General features: G+C 40.2%; 1 protein-coding gene across 7 annotated transcripts in view; it reads right to left on the reverse strand.

The window, feature by feature from the left end:
• LOC124553887 (zinc finger protein 708-like) overlaps nt 1–14,400 on the reverse strand; it is a 179,890-nt gene that overhangs the window by 22,700 nt on the left and 142,790 nt on the right. For all 7 annotated transcript variants that reach the window (XM_047127899.1, XM_047127903.1, XM_047127900.1 and 4 more), the window contains exon 7: nt 12,912–12,949. In XM_047127899.1, the coding sequence (XP_046983855.1) occupies nt 12,912–12,949 (38 nt within the window). The remainder of the gene's footprint in view (nt 1–12,911; nt 12,950–14,400) is intronic.

Genomic DNA, 14,400 nt, shown 5'->3' on the forward strand with positions numbered 1-14,400 from the left:
CTTCTACCTCTCAAACTTCATGGAAGGTCTCCTGCTGAACTTGCGAGAGCAGCACTCTTGGAAGAAAAGACTGAAAGGTAGGAGGTAAGGTACTGACACAATAGAAGCTGTGAGAACAGGTAATGAGTTATGCTTGGGTAACTCAGTTGGTAGAGCTTATCCACAAAAGGCATGGTTCCATGTTTGAGTCTCAGTCATACATACAATTTTAACCTGCCAGGAAGTTTCATATTAGTGCACACTCCACTGCAGGGTGAAAATCCAATTCTAGATCAACAAACCTCCACATACTGTGTCTGGAATCAGCCAGGCTGGGCTGGCTGGTTGACTAGTCACTGCATTGGACAGAGTGAAACGGTTGAGGGGTGCTAAACCCCATTGATGGGCAATCTCACAGCACCAAGTTGAAGGTGAACAGTGATTGATCTATTGACTGATTACCTGAGATGGGTTATGGGACTAAATGGCGAGGTCATGAGTTCTGGGAATCTGAAGTTAGTCAGGGTCTACTAAGAGTGGAGGGATCCAGTCAGAGGAGTCAAACTATAAAATAATGAACATTAAACACACACAGAAAAAGGCATGAACGGTGAGACTGAATCTAAAAACTGGAAAAAAAGGGGGAGGTTATGGGGCCACAGACAAGGAAGACTGGAAAGGAAATCCCAACCACAACAACCTGCCCCTGCTCCAAGACTAAAGTAGAACCTTATATCTGGAAATAAAGACCACTTTCATGGAAGGGAACGAGGACCAGTTCAACCAGTTTAAGGAATCAGGAAGAGTATACTTAGCACAAAGGGCCAAAAGAAGGGGGATTCCACCAATATGTGGGATACCATCAGTCTGGCTCAATAACAATGTTGTAGGAGTGGGATTTTATGTAGGCGAAAAAAGGGGGTGAGCCAGGTATGACTAATGTGTCAATGGAATAATACAGTGGACTCCTTCCAAGAGGGGCGAGGAAGAGCACCAAAACTGTAGTATACTCCTTGATTGTGCTGAGTTTATTACTGTGAGCAGTGGCGCTCCATATGGCATTTCATTTTTGGGAAAAGAGATATTTGATGTAGATCCGCATATCCGCAGCTGGAATCATGAAAGGAAATGGAGAATAAGCCAAATGGTGAGCCAGTTCATTCCCTGGGATGCCTACATGATGTGGGACCCAGAGAAAGACAACTGAACAGGTGGCATGCCCAAAGGCAGAGAGAAGGTTATATAGCAGAGACCAAAGGGTGATGAGAAGAGCATTAGTCGATAGCCTGCAAGTTCCTCACTGAATCTGAAAAAAAAATCAAAACAAAAAGGAGGGCCTTGTGAACGGCTAGAAGTTCTGCTGTGAACACACTACGTGACCCCACAATAAATGGTGTTCAAAGCCAGTAGTAGATGTGAAAGTTTATTCCACATTATCGCCTGTCTTAAAACCATCAATGTAAAAGATGGTGGCACCCTGGAAAACTGCGAGGATGGCACATACCAAGACAACGGAAAACCATAGGATCAACAGAGATCTTAGGACCCTGGAATAGAGTGGTCCTAATCCATGGCCTAGGCACCTTCAAAAAGGGGGGGGGGGAGGTTATGGAAGGAAAGATGCAGGGTGAAGTCCAATGAGTGGAGATCTCATCAGAGGGAAGCGTCAATCCATGGTCTAGGCACCTTCAAAGGGAGGGGTGGGGGGGGGGGGAGGTTATGGAAGGAAAGATGCAGGGTGCAGTCCAATGAGTGGAGATGGAGATCTCAACAGAGGGAAGTGAGACGCTTGCCAATTGGCAATCCCATCTGTGAGTGGCAGTTAGGAGGGAGAATCCCTCACTGCCAAAGAGCACAGGGTACACAGGATGGTCAAGGAATTGGTGAATGGTGATTGCATAAGAAACCAGGAGTTGGCTGTGTTCCATGTGTAGAGGGGGAATCTCCACTTCTGTGAGCAGACTATCAATGTGACTAGTGTGAAAGGCACCAATAGCCAGATGCACACCACAATAAAGGACTGGCTCAAGCAGTTTCAAAGTGGAAGGATCTGCTGAGCCATAAACCTGACTACCATAATCTAATCTGGACAAGACCAAAGCACAGTAAAGATGGAGAAGAATGCAATGGTCTGCATCCCAAAATGTCAGGGCAAGGAGACAGAGCATTAAGCTTCCACATACAAGTAGTCTTTGGGTGGTGAATGTGGGGCTGTGCTACAACATTGAGGTTGGTGGTCGCCTAAATAAAGTTCTGGATAGGGGTGTACTGTAGGCTGATGACAAGAATACATAAACCACGTTTTTGAAGGAGAAAATTGGAAACCATGAGATATGGCCCATAAAGAGGTTCATAGGATGGTGTCTTGAAGCCAGCGCTCAGCAGATACTAGCGAGTGGGAGCTGCACCAGATGCAAAAATTGTCGACGTACAATGCTGGGGTAACCAGAGGCCTCACAGAGGTCACAACATCATTGATGGCAATGAGGAAGAGCATGATGCTGAGCACAGAACCCTGTACGACACAGTTCTCCTGAATCTAAGTGGTGCTGAGTGAAGTGCCAAATTCCAACCTGGAATGGCTGGTGAGATAAAAACTGATGGATAAAAACTGGAAGAGAACCACAGAAGCCCATGTCATGGACGGCAACTAAAATGTGATGGCGCCAAGCCATGTCATATGCTTTATGTATGTCAAAGAAGACCGCAACAAGGTGCTGGCAGTGGGTAAATCCTGTCAGATGGCTGTTTCCAATTCAGTAAATGGTCAGTTGGAGATTGTCCTGTACGGAAGCCACACTGAATCGGGGACAAAAGGCCCTGAGATTCGAGTACCCAATATAATCTGAAGGTGACCATCCTCTCGAGCGGTTTACAAAGCACATTCGTCATTTAATTTGGCGGTATCTGTCGAGAGGTGTTGAGTTCTTCCTGGTCATAAGGACAGGGATAACTATACCATCTTGCCATTGTGACAGAAAAGCACCCATGAGCCAAATGTGAGTGAAGACCATGAGGAGATGTTGCCTCTGGGGAATGTCAAAGTGTTGGATCATCTGGTTGTGGATGGAATCCGAGCCATGGCCTGTGTCTCGTGAAGAGGTAAGAGCCTGTAAGAATTCCCATACCATGGAAGGTTCATTACAGAGCTCAGCGTGATGTGGGATGAAACAGGGGGGGGGGGGACGTCTATTCAACTCTGCGTTTCTGCTGGAGAAAGGTAGGAGGACAGGAAGAGGACACTGATGCCGTCACGAAGTGTGTCACGAGGTGTTCTGCAAGGACCAATGTGTCAGTGCACGAGCACCTTGAAGGTTAAGCCTCTGGACAGGTGACCATCGCTGGTGGCTCAGAAGGCAAGGGATCTTGGACCAAACGTGCAATGAAGAGGCATACATCCCCAGCGAGGAAATATAGCGCTCCCTAGGTAATGAGCCATAGCATGGAGGCTCCTAAAAGCGAGGAGGTTGGTCTCCGAAGGTTGTCACTTTAATCTCTGCAGCTACCATCGGTGGTCCTGGACAGTGACTGTGACATTCTTGGTTCACCATGGTACTGGTAGATGACGAGGGGGACCTGTGGATAGGGGAACACCAGTGCCAGCAGCTTGAAGAATAGTGGCAGACACACCTTGCATGACTACATCAATGGAATTTGAGAGGCAGGTGTCATAGTGCACAGCAGATGTATATGAAGTCCAACTGGCACTGCAGAATGCCCAACATGGAGGCCTGTATGCCTGGTGGCAGCAAGGGAACAACAGAATCACTGTAAAATGGTCACTGTCACAAAGGTCATTATGGGATGACCAATGTAGGAAAGCAATGAGGGCACGGGAGGAGATGGTGAGACCGATAGCAGAAAACGTTCACGAGTGGCACTGAAGTGGGTAGGGAACCATTACTGAGGAGAGAGAAATCAAGTTACATAATAAGTTGATCAATTAGGAAGCTCCTACCTGTTGAAGTGATACTCCCTCACAGTGGGTGATGGGCATTTAAGTTCCCAAGGAGGAGTAACAGTGGTGGGAGTTGCTGGATTAAGGTAGACAGTGCAACTTAAGGAAGTGGCCTACCTGGAGGGAGGTAGACATTGCAAATGGTGATTGCCGGAGTCGTTTGCACTCTAACTACTACTGCTTCCACGTTGCAATTTAGGGTGTATGACATTGGAGCGAACTGAAGTGCAGACACTACTGGAAGCTACAATGGAGTTAGCATGGTTCTGACAGAATGCCTGATAACCAAAAATGTTGGAGAATTGTCGTCATGAAAATGCATTTCTTGAAGTACAAGACAGAACGCAGAATAGGAAGTGACAAGATGTTGCTTTTCCAGTAGGTGACAATAGTATCCGTTTGAATTCCACTGGATGATTATGTGGCGAGAGTCCAGGTTAGACATAAAGAAGCCAAGAGAGGGTTATGTCACTGTGTCAGCAGTCGACACTGAGAAGGATATGGTGACATCCATAAATAAGATATTAGGCTCAGGTTGCGAGGGGGGAGAGGGCACCACCAGGGGCATCGGGGGGGGGGGGGGGGGGGAGGGGCGCTTGTCTTGGGATTTATATTTATTCTTCTCTTTCAGAGGTGGAGGAGTACAGGGCACAGAGGGATACAGGCATCTGCGAGATCTGGAAGTGAAGGATAGTGGGTGACCTTGGGGTGCACAGATGGTGAGTCTCGTGGCTGAGTGCTGGTAGGAGTCTTCTAGCCTGAGAGACACCGGGGAGAGGGATCCCAGGAGGGAGTTTGATCATCAACAGGTGCCAAAGGAGAGGGGCACTTTTTTGGCCAGGGATGGGGAGCAGATCCCAGATGGGAGGTCATTAGAACTGCAGGAGGGGGAGGGAAGAGGAGAATGGAGTGGGTGTGAAGAATAGGTGGAAGGAGGAAATGAAGTTACAGAGGCAAAAGTTGAAGAAAGTGTAAATGGATGGTGTCTCTCATAGTTTTGGCGACTTCAGCATACGACAGGCGATCTAGGGACTTGTATTCTTTGATCTTCTTTACTCTCTTTTAAGCTGGGCAATCAAACGAGGGGAGTGGCAGTCAGCACTGTCGACACACACAGGTGAGCTTAGCCCTCCTCCCATGGTGTAGTCAGGGAAGGTAGCCGGGTCATACGAAGCAGCATTCAATGATCCTTCAACACTCAAAGAGACAGCCATTTCAGAACAGAAAGATTTTTGCAGCTTGATATATTTCATGCGTGAAACATCCACCCTGATAGCACCCACTCCAACCAGTGGCTCTCCCCATGGGCACTACCCAGCCACAGCAAGGGCTGTCTGACATGGCAGCCATAGCCTCGAGTTCCAATGCTCCAAGAAGATAAGCAACCATTCCTTGCCATTCATGGGGAGGGAACAGCTAAGGTATCAGTAGTGTGATTCTTGTGTAGTCAGGGAACTCAGCCACATGGGTACATAACAGGGCCACCACACAGACTGGCTACACGTGCTGGTGACGTAGTAGTGTGGAAGGGCGCTACAGCAGAAAAGGGAGAGGAGAAGGAAGGGGGATGGGGAATCAATACAGTAGATGCTAAGGAGGGAGTTCTTCCCCAAATGGCTCACAAAAAAACAGGAAATTTTGAAGTTGAGGTCTGACCTCAAGTGGTGATCGAAACACCAAAAAGGATGAAAGAACATGCAAAAGGAACAAATATGCAACCAATATAGGAAACCAGGTGGATAGCCAGGACGATATAAATCGTAACACTGAGAGAGGGGAAGGAGAGTTACAAGGATCAGTGACCACGAGGTCATTGTAGCAAGGTTCAAAACCATATCAACCAAAATCATATCAACCAAAATCATATCAACCAAAATCATATCAACCAAAACCATTAAAAATAAATGCAAAGTATAGCTATTTAAAACAGCAGATAAAAATTCTGCTTGATGCCTTCCTAAGAGAGAGTCTCCATTCCTTCCAAGCTAATTATGTAAGTTTAGACCAGATATGGCTCGAATTCAAAGATACAGTATTGACAGCAATAGACAGATTCATACCGCATAAGTTAGCAAGAGATGGGACTGATCCACCATGGTACACAGAACATATCAGAACACTGTTGCAGAAGCAATGAAAAAAACATGCCAAATTCAGAAGAATGCAAAATCCCCAAGACTGGCTAAGTTTCATGGAAGCTCGAAATTTAGTGTGGACATCAATGTGAAATGCTTTTAATGGTTTCCACAATGAAACATTGTCTCAAAATATTGTAGAAAACCCAACGGGATTCTGGTTGTATGTAAAGTATAACAGCGGCAAAAAAACAGTCAATACTATCACTGCACAATAGCAAAGGAGATGTTACCAATGATGCTGCCACTAAAATACAGTTTTTTGTAATTTCTTCATGCAAGAAGACAAAGTAAATATTCCAGAATTTGAAACCAGAACAGCTGTTAGTATGAGTGACATACAAGAAGGTATCTTAGGTGTTTGGAAACAACTCAAATCACTTAAAGGCAAGCCTTCCGGTCCAGATGGTATACCATTCAGGTTCTTTTCAGACTATGCAGACACAACAGTGCCTTTCTTAGAAATCATATAAAACCACTCACTAGACGAAAGGGCTGTTCTTAAAGACTGGAAAGTAGCACACGTCACACCAATATTCAAGAAAGGAAATAAGAGTAACCCACTGAGTTACAGACCCATATCACTGATCTAAATTTGCAGTAGGATTCTGGAGAATATACTGTATTCAGACATTATGAATCGTCTTGAAGAAAATGACTTATTGATACATAACCAACACGGATTCAGAAAATATCATTCTTGTGCAACACAGCTAGCTCTTTATTCCCATGAAGTAACGAGTGCTGTCAACAAGGGATCTCTGATCGATTCCATAATCCTAGATTTCCAGAAGGCTTTTGATACCATTCCTCACAGGCGACTATTAATCAAGTTACGTGCATATCTTCTCAGTTGAGTGATTGGATTTGTGATTTCCTCTCACAGAGGTCACAGTTCGAAGTGACAGATGGTAAACCATCGAGTAGAACAGAAGTGATATCTAGCGTTCTGCAACGTAGTGTCATAGGCCCTCAGCTGTTCTTGATTTACGTAAATGATCTAGGTGATAATCTGAGCAGCCCCCTTAGATTGTTTGCAGATGACGCTGTAATTTACCGTCTAGTAAAATCATTAGACGATCAATTCCAATTACATAATGATCTAGAGAGAATTTCTGCATGGTAAAAAAGTGGAAATTGGCACTAAACAAAGAAAAGTTGTAACTTTAATGAACAAATATAGGTTGAAAAGTGAAGTAGATGGTGTCCTAAATTCTTTAGGTAACCAATCATGTGATAGGACGCATGGCGACACATACAATAACTGATTTGAGAAGAAATTTGTCAAGTAATAACATTTTTACAACCATATCTTTAACTTGGAGATTATTTACATGATATTTCTGTATATACTGATATAAAAAGGTGGAAAAATACACTTAAATACTGTTAATTCAATATTTCCACACATGTTTAGTGACTGTGTAAGTGGTTGCAACAGTAACAACAATAAAACCAATTATTGTAAATAATATTGATTACTGAAACAATTATAAATGGTAAATTAAAATTAGTTGTATGTTAAAATCCTGTGTTACAATATTTATGTTGAAACCACTGGAGTAACTATATAATGTAATACCTATAAAGTCATGTTCTTGGCACTAGAAGGTATTATTGTGTCAGGAATACACCTGTAAGGTTGGAAGGGTGACCACATGATGCTTGGTTGCACTGTGAGAACAACTATATTGAAAATGTTAATAAAAGGTGAGAAGTTTAAGACAAAGATTGCAGAGTTACATGTAATGACATATATAAACAGCTGTAAAACCAGCAAACAATTTTGCATGCATAAATACAATAGATTTTAGGTTAAAATTGTGACAACAATATCAACATAGAATGGATGATGAACAAGAATTAAGTACAACATAATCATTTAAATGAAGTGAGTTTAAAATTTTATAGACATTACTATTCATTTCCTCTTATTGTTCAGGTATGACATATCATATTGCAAACAAAATGTTAGTTGTTTTAAATAACACTGGTAAAACGTTAAAAACAGAGTTGATAAGAGAAAAGTATGATTGCATCTTGTAGGAGTCAGCCAGGGTAGAATGAATGAAAACGTTGCAGGAATAGCAGCAAAAGAGTTCAATGAAATTTGTTATTGAACAACATACGTAATTACGAAAGACTGGAAACTTAACAGTAATACCAGCAACAATGAACTGGGACACACGAAGTTAAAGTTAAAAAACTTTTCCTAGTGCAATTCTTCCATTTATTTTTACTTACTTTCCATCAGCTGAAAATTATCAAAAAGACAATCAAAGTAATCTTTAAGATGTTTGGACTAATTCTGACCAAGTAAAGCCATAAATGAATCAACTATGACAGCTACTAAACACTCTCGATGTTGGAAAACAACATTGTCAAAAATAACAAAAAAGTTAACAAGCCCTGCTGAACAATTACCTGAAATTAATGCAAGACCAGTGAACAATTTTCAGCAAGAACTTACTAAATCAGACACAAGTTTTGAAACTGATTCATGAAACTTGAAAACAGTGAATGATAGTGGGATGAGTGAAAATTTTAAAATAAAACTTTGCAGTCTAGAATAAAAAAATTAGGTTAACACTGACAGTAAAAGATAAAAAATTAAGTTCACACTGAGCATGTTGCTACTACAACCACAAATGTAGTTAAAAGAAAGGAACGTGAAGTGGAATTTGGTTTTTGAATAACTAATGCTGTTAATTATGTTGAAAACTTTGAAGTGATTGATGTAATTAGTAAAAACAAGAATGTAGTTAATTCACAGAATATTTATGTATTAGTTCATGTGAGTGAAGCAAATGATACTGATGAGAAACTATTTCTTGTTCTGTAAGATGAATTCTTGTCTGTGTAAATTGAAAATGTAGTATTTAGGCTGTTAGTATCAAATAAGTTTTCAACATGGAGAGTAAAAAGTTACTCTAAATCAGTTGTATGGAAACATTTGGTTTGGTAAAAATTATAAGAATTCTGTTCAAATGGCTCTGAGCACTATGCGACTTAAGTTCTGAGGTCATCAGTCACCTAGAACTTAGAACTAATTAAACCTAACTAACCTAAGGACATCACACACATCCATGCCAAAGGCAGGATTCAAACCTGCGACCGTAGCAGTCGCTCGGTTCCAGACTGTAGCACCTAGAACAGCACAGCCACTCCGGCTGGCATGAATTCTGTAAACAACTATAATTTGTTTGGTGGGAAAAGTATCTGAACAATTTCTGTAAACAGCTTAAAATTTATTGGAAGGACCTTACGGCAATGTAGTGAATGACGTTCATTCATTTGAGGGCTTGATTCTGATGAGAAAATTTTCAATACTGCCTTGTCAGTTAAAGTCAGGGGAAAGACTTACAAGTGAATGTAGAATTAATCACACAAATCTGAAAGAATAGACATGTTAACGATACAAACCTGTATGAAATAGTTCAAAATTTAATTCACTGACTGCACATTTCTTGACATCTGTGATAAATCTACTACTCAACAGTGCCAGACAGGGACTCAAACCTGAATTTTCCGCTTATCTTCAAGTGGTCTCCTTCACAACTTTGGCTATCGGTGCATGCTCCTCGGACTGAGACAAACTTCCATACATCACACTTCCACATCCTCATATCATTGTCCACTAAATTCATTACCTCTTTAGCATAATTTATGACATATTCCTTCAACAGATAACAATTTGCTGAGACTGGAAGGGTAACAAAAACCCTTATTTACAAAAAAATGGCACTACTTATCCACAACACAAGAACCCTGCACCATAAACTTTTATCCACAATGAAATTCTAGAAGATATTCACAAATAATTACCTACAGAGAAGATCTGTGCAGAAATTCAGAATATCAAGAGTGTGAGTAACTAACATACCATCAGACACCAGGTGACCTGAACTACAATCGACTTCAATTCAGTCTGAATTATAGTGAATCTGCAAGTACTGGAAATTATACTGTTAATAAGGTCAATGTTACACGTGTATCTCATTATGACTCACGACTCTCACATTGTAACTTTGATGGTAATATAAGGTTTTGGATGGAGTTCTTATGTGTGTCTTGATATCATGTTTCGACTCTGCTCTTTGAGCAGGTAGACAAAGAGAACTTGTGCATGGTTGCAAGTATACAGCAACTGGTATTTAAATATGGTGCAGAACGTAAATGGTGTAAGTCATCTGAAGTGATGATACTGAATCAGAACACAATAAAAGGACTAAAAAATAGGCAAGAAGTACTTTCATTCAACAGAAAAACTCTTATGGAAATAAACTCTTGTGGATTTTGTATTGAAGATTCAGGAATTACTCAGTTTTGTGAAGTTATCATAAATGAGAAGCATCACCTTTACCTTTTCATTTTCAGTGGTGTACAAGAAACATATGCTATTACAGAATACAAACATAAATGTGGATGTAGTTTGTAACAAGTATCATGTTATGTGTCACATTATGAAATAATAGATACGAAGCTTTTACAACAAATACAAGAAAATTAGATACTTATGTGTCATAACAAATTTGCTTAAAACAATATTGTATTGCCTTATGTAGGATGGCGATTGAAAAACTGAACCCGAGTACAGACTGCTTGCTAACGACACATGAACTGTTGTCTACCATGAGAGATACAACAAAAATTAGATGAACATGCAGTAATTAGATAATAAATAAATAATAAATAAGCTAATATAAAAGCCTATATTTGCTGAATTGATTTTGCCTTTTACACTACATCACATCAGGTGGTAAAAATGACCTTATGATTCAATGGACTTTTTTGTACAAGCTAACACGTAAATATATACGTTAACGGATCTGTCGCAACAATTCGCAAAATTTCATCAGGAGTGTTGTCCTTCAAGTCTTCTAACATTATTGGGTTATGTGTGTACACTTCTCCCTTTAGACCCTCCTTCCCCCACCCCCATTATCCCACAGTTATATGTCGTAAGTGGTTAGGTCAGGTGAAAGCAGCAGCCAAAATCTTTTACTGACAGTCTTTGCTTCTTGAATCTCTCATGAATTCATGAGATTCCCTCACAAGAGTGTGACATGTTGCCCCCATTCTGTTGAAAGGTAGCATGTGTACATCCACAGGGGGGAGGGTTCACCCATGTATAAAATTCCTCAAAGGTTCACATATACACAGCAGAGTTTACTGTTGTTTCAAAAAATATTGGATCGACAACCCAACTTGCTGACAAGGCACACCACACACAGGTTTTTTCATTATGAAGGGATTTCACATTTATCCAACTGAGATTGTATCTGACTAGTATCTGGTGTTCTGGGAATTGAATGTCCCGTTAGATGAGAGCAGGATTCATCATTCATGAATATAGCAACAGATCCAACATTCCACTCTCAACAGTCTGACATAGACATATATGGTAATTCACATTTTTTACCATATCTTCCCCAACTTGACATTTTGTAGGTTTGCGTCCCTATATGGTGTAAAACATGTTGACAAGACCTGCACAAACATTCACTTGTTGTGTGTTGTTTTCTTTGGATTCTGGATCAACTGTACTCTGATCACCATGGTCACAGTGGGTGCACCAACAGGTGGGGCCTGCATCTTTTTCTCGTTCACAACTGACTCTGTAGTATACCATTTTGTCACCAAATCCTGTTAGACTGCTCTCTGTCTGTATGGAAATGTCAAGAAACTTCTTTGCAAAAATGTCTCGCATTTCCTTAAATGAACCAGTAGACAAATACCCCTCCACTATTGCAATTCTTTCTTGAAGAAGATGTATCTCACTGATATGTTTGCTTATAGTTTTAACCATGACACAACTTTTGTATTTAACACAAAATGGAACTGCAACAGCTTCGGAATGATATATATGATTGGTGGGCAACAATGAGAATTCTAGTATTCAGGGCCAATTTTTCATGCACCACCCTATATATTTTCATGTAGGATATAATTTGGGTGTGGTACTTCAAATAAATAGACATCTACTACCAATTCAACATCTTTGAACGCCATAAGGGAATTAAAAATTACTCTGGAATTTCCATGAAAGTTATTACAGTTTATTTTCATTATGCTGATTTGTTGATTAAGAAACCAGTTACAATAAAAGATTTAGTAACTACCTTCTATAAAAATACTGCTCAGTACTTGGAAGCAGAAAAATGGAGCAATGAAAACTTCACACACTTCATTTCATCAGCAAACCATCTACATAAATCGGCCTTTCATAGCACGCAGTTAAGGACACAGCTTTCAGATTTCGTCACTTAGTCACTTTTATTTTACTGCTAACTTGTGTAAGAAGTTACTAGCACAAAACTATGGCATTCTCACCTAGCACACACAGAGCGTCAAATCCAAATACATATGCATTATTGATCATATTCCCTTTTACTGTAATATGACTGCCTATTAATACAACAATAAAGAAAAAAGTCCTCAATATACAACTAACAGTTTCCCCACGAGCTAATGAGAATCAGTACTTCTGTTATTGTTGATTGTGGAATTTAGGAGACTAAACATCAAAGTCCTCAGTCACCTATTCACCCTCCTCCCCCAAATCCTATGAGTGTGTATAAGATCATTTTCTAAATAGTGGTGTGGCATGTATTTGGAGTTGGATATGGATACCAGCCTGGTATTCACCCAGTGGGATGTTCAAAAGTGCCTAAACTCCACATCAAAACTGGCCTGTTTACCAGCCTTCTTTTTTTAAATCTGGAAAGTACATTTGATCTGGGTCAGGCTGGCCTCCCCACATTCCAGTAGTGGGGCACTGATACACTCTGTTAACTGTACTTTTAAGAAAATAGTTCAATGAATAATGAAAACCTTACCTTGGACTGTGCGGTGCAAGTCTTTCTGAGGCTATCCCCTGAAACATTTTATAACACTATTAGGTAATGAATTCAAAAAGGTAAGTAAGTAAAAAAATTAAGACACACTACTACTATTCTGAGAACTGCTAATTCTGGATTACTCCCTACTGGTAATGTACAGAAAAGTAACATACAATGTATAATAAAGAGGCTGTGGGAAACATGCAAAATATTTATAGAAATTATTTCATTACAGATACATGCAAAAAAATTAGTCAGAAGCAGTAAACGACTCAGTGCATCCACAAAGACAAGTACTTCCTTGCTGAATGACAGATGCACATGCATTCACATATGCCTGGGGATGAATATCAGCTGAGGGCCAGCAATACAGACCAATGAGTTTAAGAAACATACATCATTAACTTACTGAACAATTCCAACATTCATATCACAAAAATAAATATGGAGGCTATCAATCATATGATTCCTGCAATGAATATTTCACACTAAAATACTGTATGCACAGTTTTGAAACTTCCTGACATGGTGTTGATGCCAGGCCACAAAATGCAAGATTCCAGTTTTGAGTTTTAGTCCAACACACAATTTTAACCACCCACAGGAAGTTTCAACCTTAGGGCTACTGAACTGCCTGCAAGCATTAAGCATTATTTAAATTGGAGATTTACACATTATCCCATGCCACGAGCATTATACATGCTGTATACTGTCATTCCAGTTATAATCCACACAACAGCCATCCCCAATTGTGTCAGCCATCCTCAATTATGGCCAAATATTAGAATAATTTTTAATTTTAAACAAATGGTACTGACTTTGCTGACTGTAGTCTTGAGCAGCTTAACACATGTTCAACTTTGAATGACACTTTCTTACTCTGTACATCTGATTCTAATGCTATACAAATACTCAAATACGTATAACTGTGAAACCAGTGAAAGACAACATACACATAATTGTAAGCTGTCAGCTTTTCAGACTGCAGCATATTTGAAGTGTTCATTTTTACTCTTAAACTAAACTTTCACTAATGTGGCTCTCAGTACTCAGGCCTCTCAGTAACATGGCCCACCACTGGTCTCTAGTTGGTCAAGCAGAAGTAATGGACACAGCAATGTTGTTTGTCAAGTACAATGTTAAACATTCTATAAGCTCCAGGAGGATGAGACATTTATGAATATTTTGCTAAGTGGCTGAATGAGGAAAACTGTGAGATACACCAAATGTTACAAGGTAAGGAAATAAAAGTGTGTAGAACGGGTTTGATGAAATAAGAAGAAAAGGGCGTGTAAGGAGAGAGCATGAAGATTTCTCATGCTGCTGGTGCCAAAGCTACAGACATCTTCCTGAAGAACATTATGCAACAACCAGATACATGCAGTACTGGTGTAATGCTTGTAAAGCAGCAGTGTGCTGACATCGTTTATCATTATTGTGACAACTAAAAATTTGGGACATGTTTCATAGTAAATGATACTACTTA

The sequence above is a fragment of the Schistocerca americana genome, chromosome 11 (assembly GCF_021461395.2).
Source record: "Schistocerca americana isolate TAMUIC-IGC-003095 chromosome 11, iqSchAmer2.1, whole genome shotgun sequence".
Classification (NCBI taxonomy): Eukaryota; Metazoa; Arthropoda; class Insecta; order Orthoptera; family Acrididae; genus Schistocerca; species Schistocerca americana.